The sequence below is a fragment of the Trypanosoma theileri genome (assembly GCF_002087225.1).
Source record: "Trypanosoma theileri isolate Edinburgh chromosome Unknown TM35_Tth_156_V1, whole genome shotgun sequence".
NCBI classification, from domain to species: Eukaryota; Euglenozoa; class Kinetoplastea; order Trypanosomatida; family Trypanosomatidae; genus Trypanosoma; species Trypanosoma theileri.
In genome coordinates, this window is record NW_021639998.1 from 2,027 (window position 1) to 2,320 (window position 294).

At 44.9% G+C, this 294-nt stretch overlaps 1 protein-coding gene across 1 annotated transcript; it reads right to left on the minus strand.

Moving 5' to 3' along the window:
* TM35_001561010 (uncharacterized protein) lies at nucleotides 1–294 on the minus strand (the record flags this gene model as incomplete). The annotated part of the gene is made up of 1 exon (XM_029031935.1): nucleotides 1–294. A coding segment is annotated over one exon (294 nt), but the record flags the coding sequence as incomplete, so codon positions are not given.

Sequence of the window (294 nt, forward strand, 5' to 3'; positions counted from 1 at the left end):
TGTTGTTGTTGTTGTTGTTGTTGTTGTAGTGGTGGTGGTTGATTCCTCATTACTGGTTGATTCACCCTCTGTAGGGTTTGCAGCAACATTAGTTTCACTTTCAGCCTGATTATTCTGAGCATCATCTCTAGGTGAAGTGCTGTGTGAACTGTCAACTGTATTAGGATTTGGACCATGGGATGTTTCTTGCCCTTCTACGTTTTCTGGCGTTGTTGTTTTTGTGGTCTCTGTGTTCTCTTGATCAGGTGACCCTGTTTGTGATTGAGAGTCGTGGTGGGGTAGGGGCTTCCTACC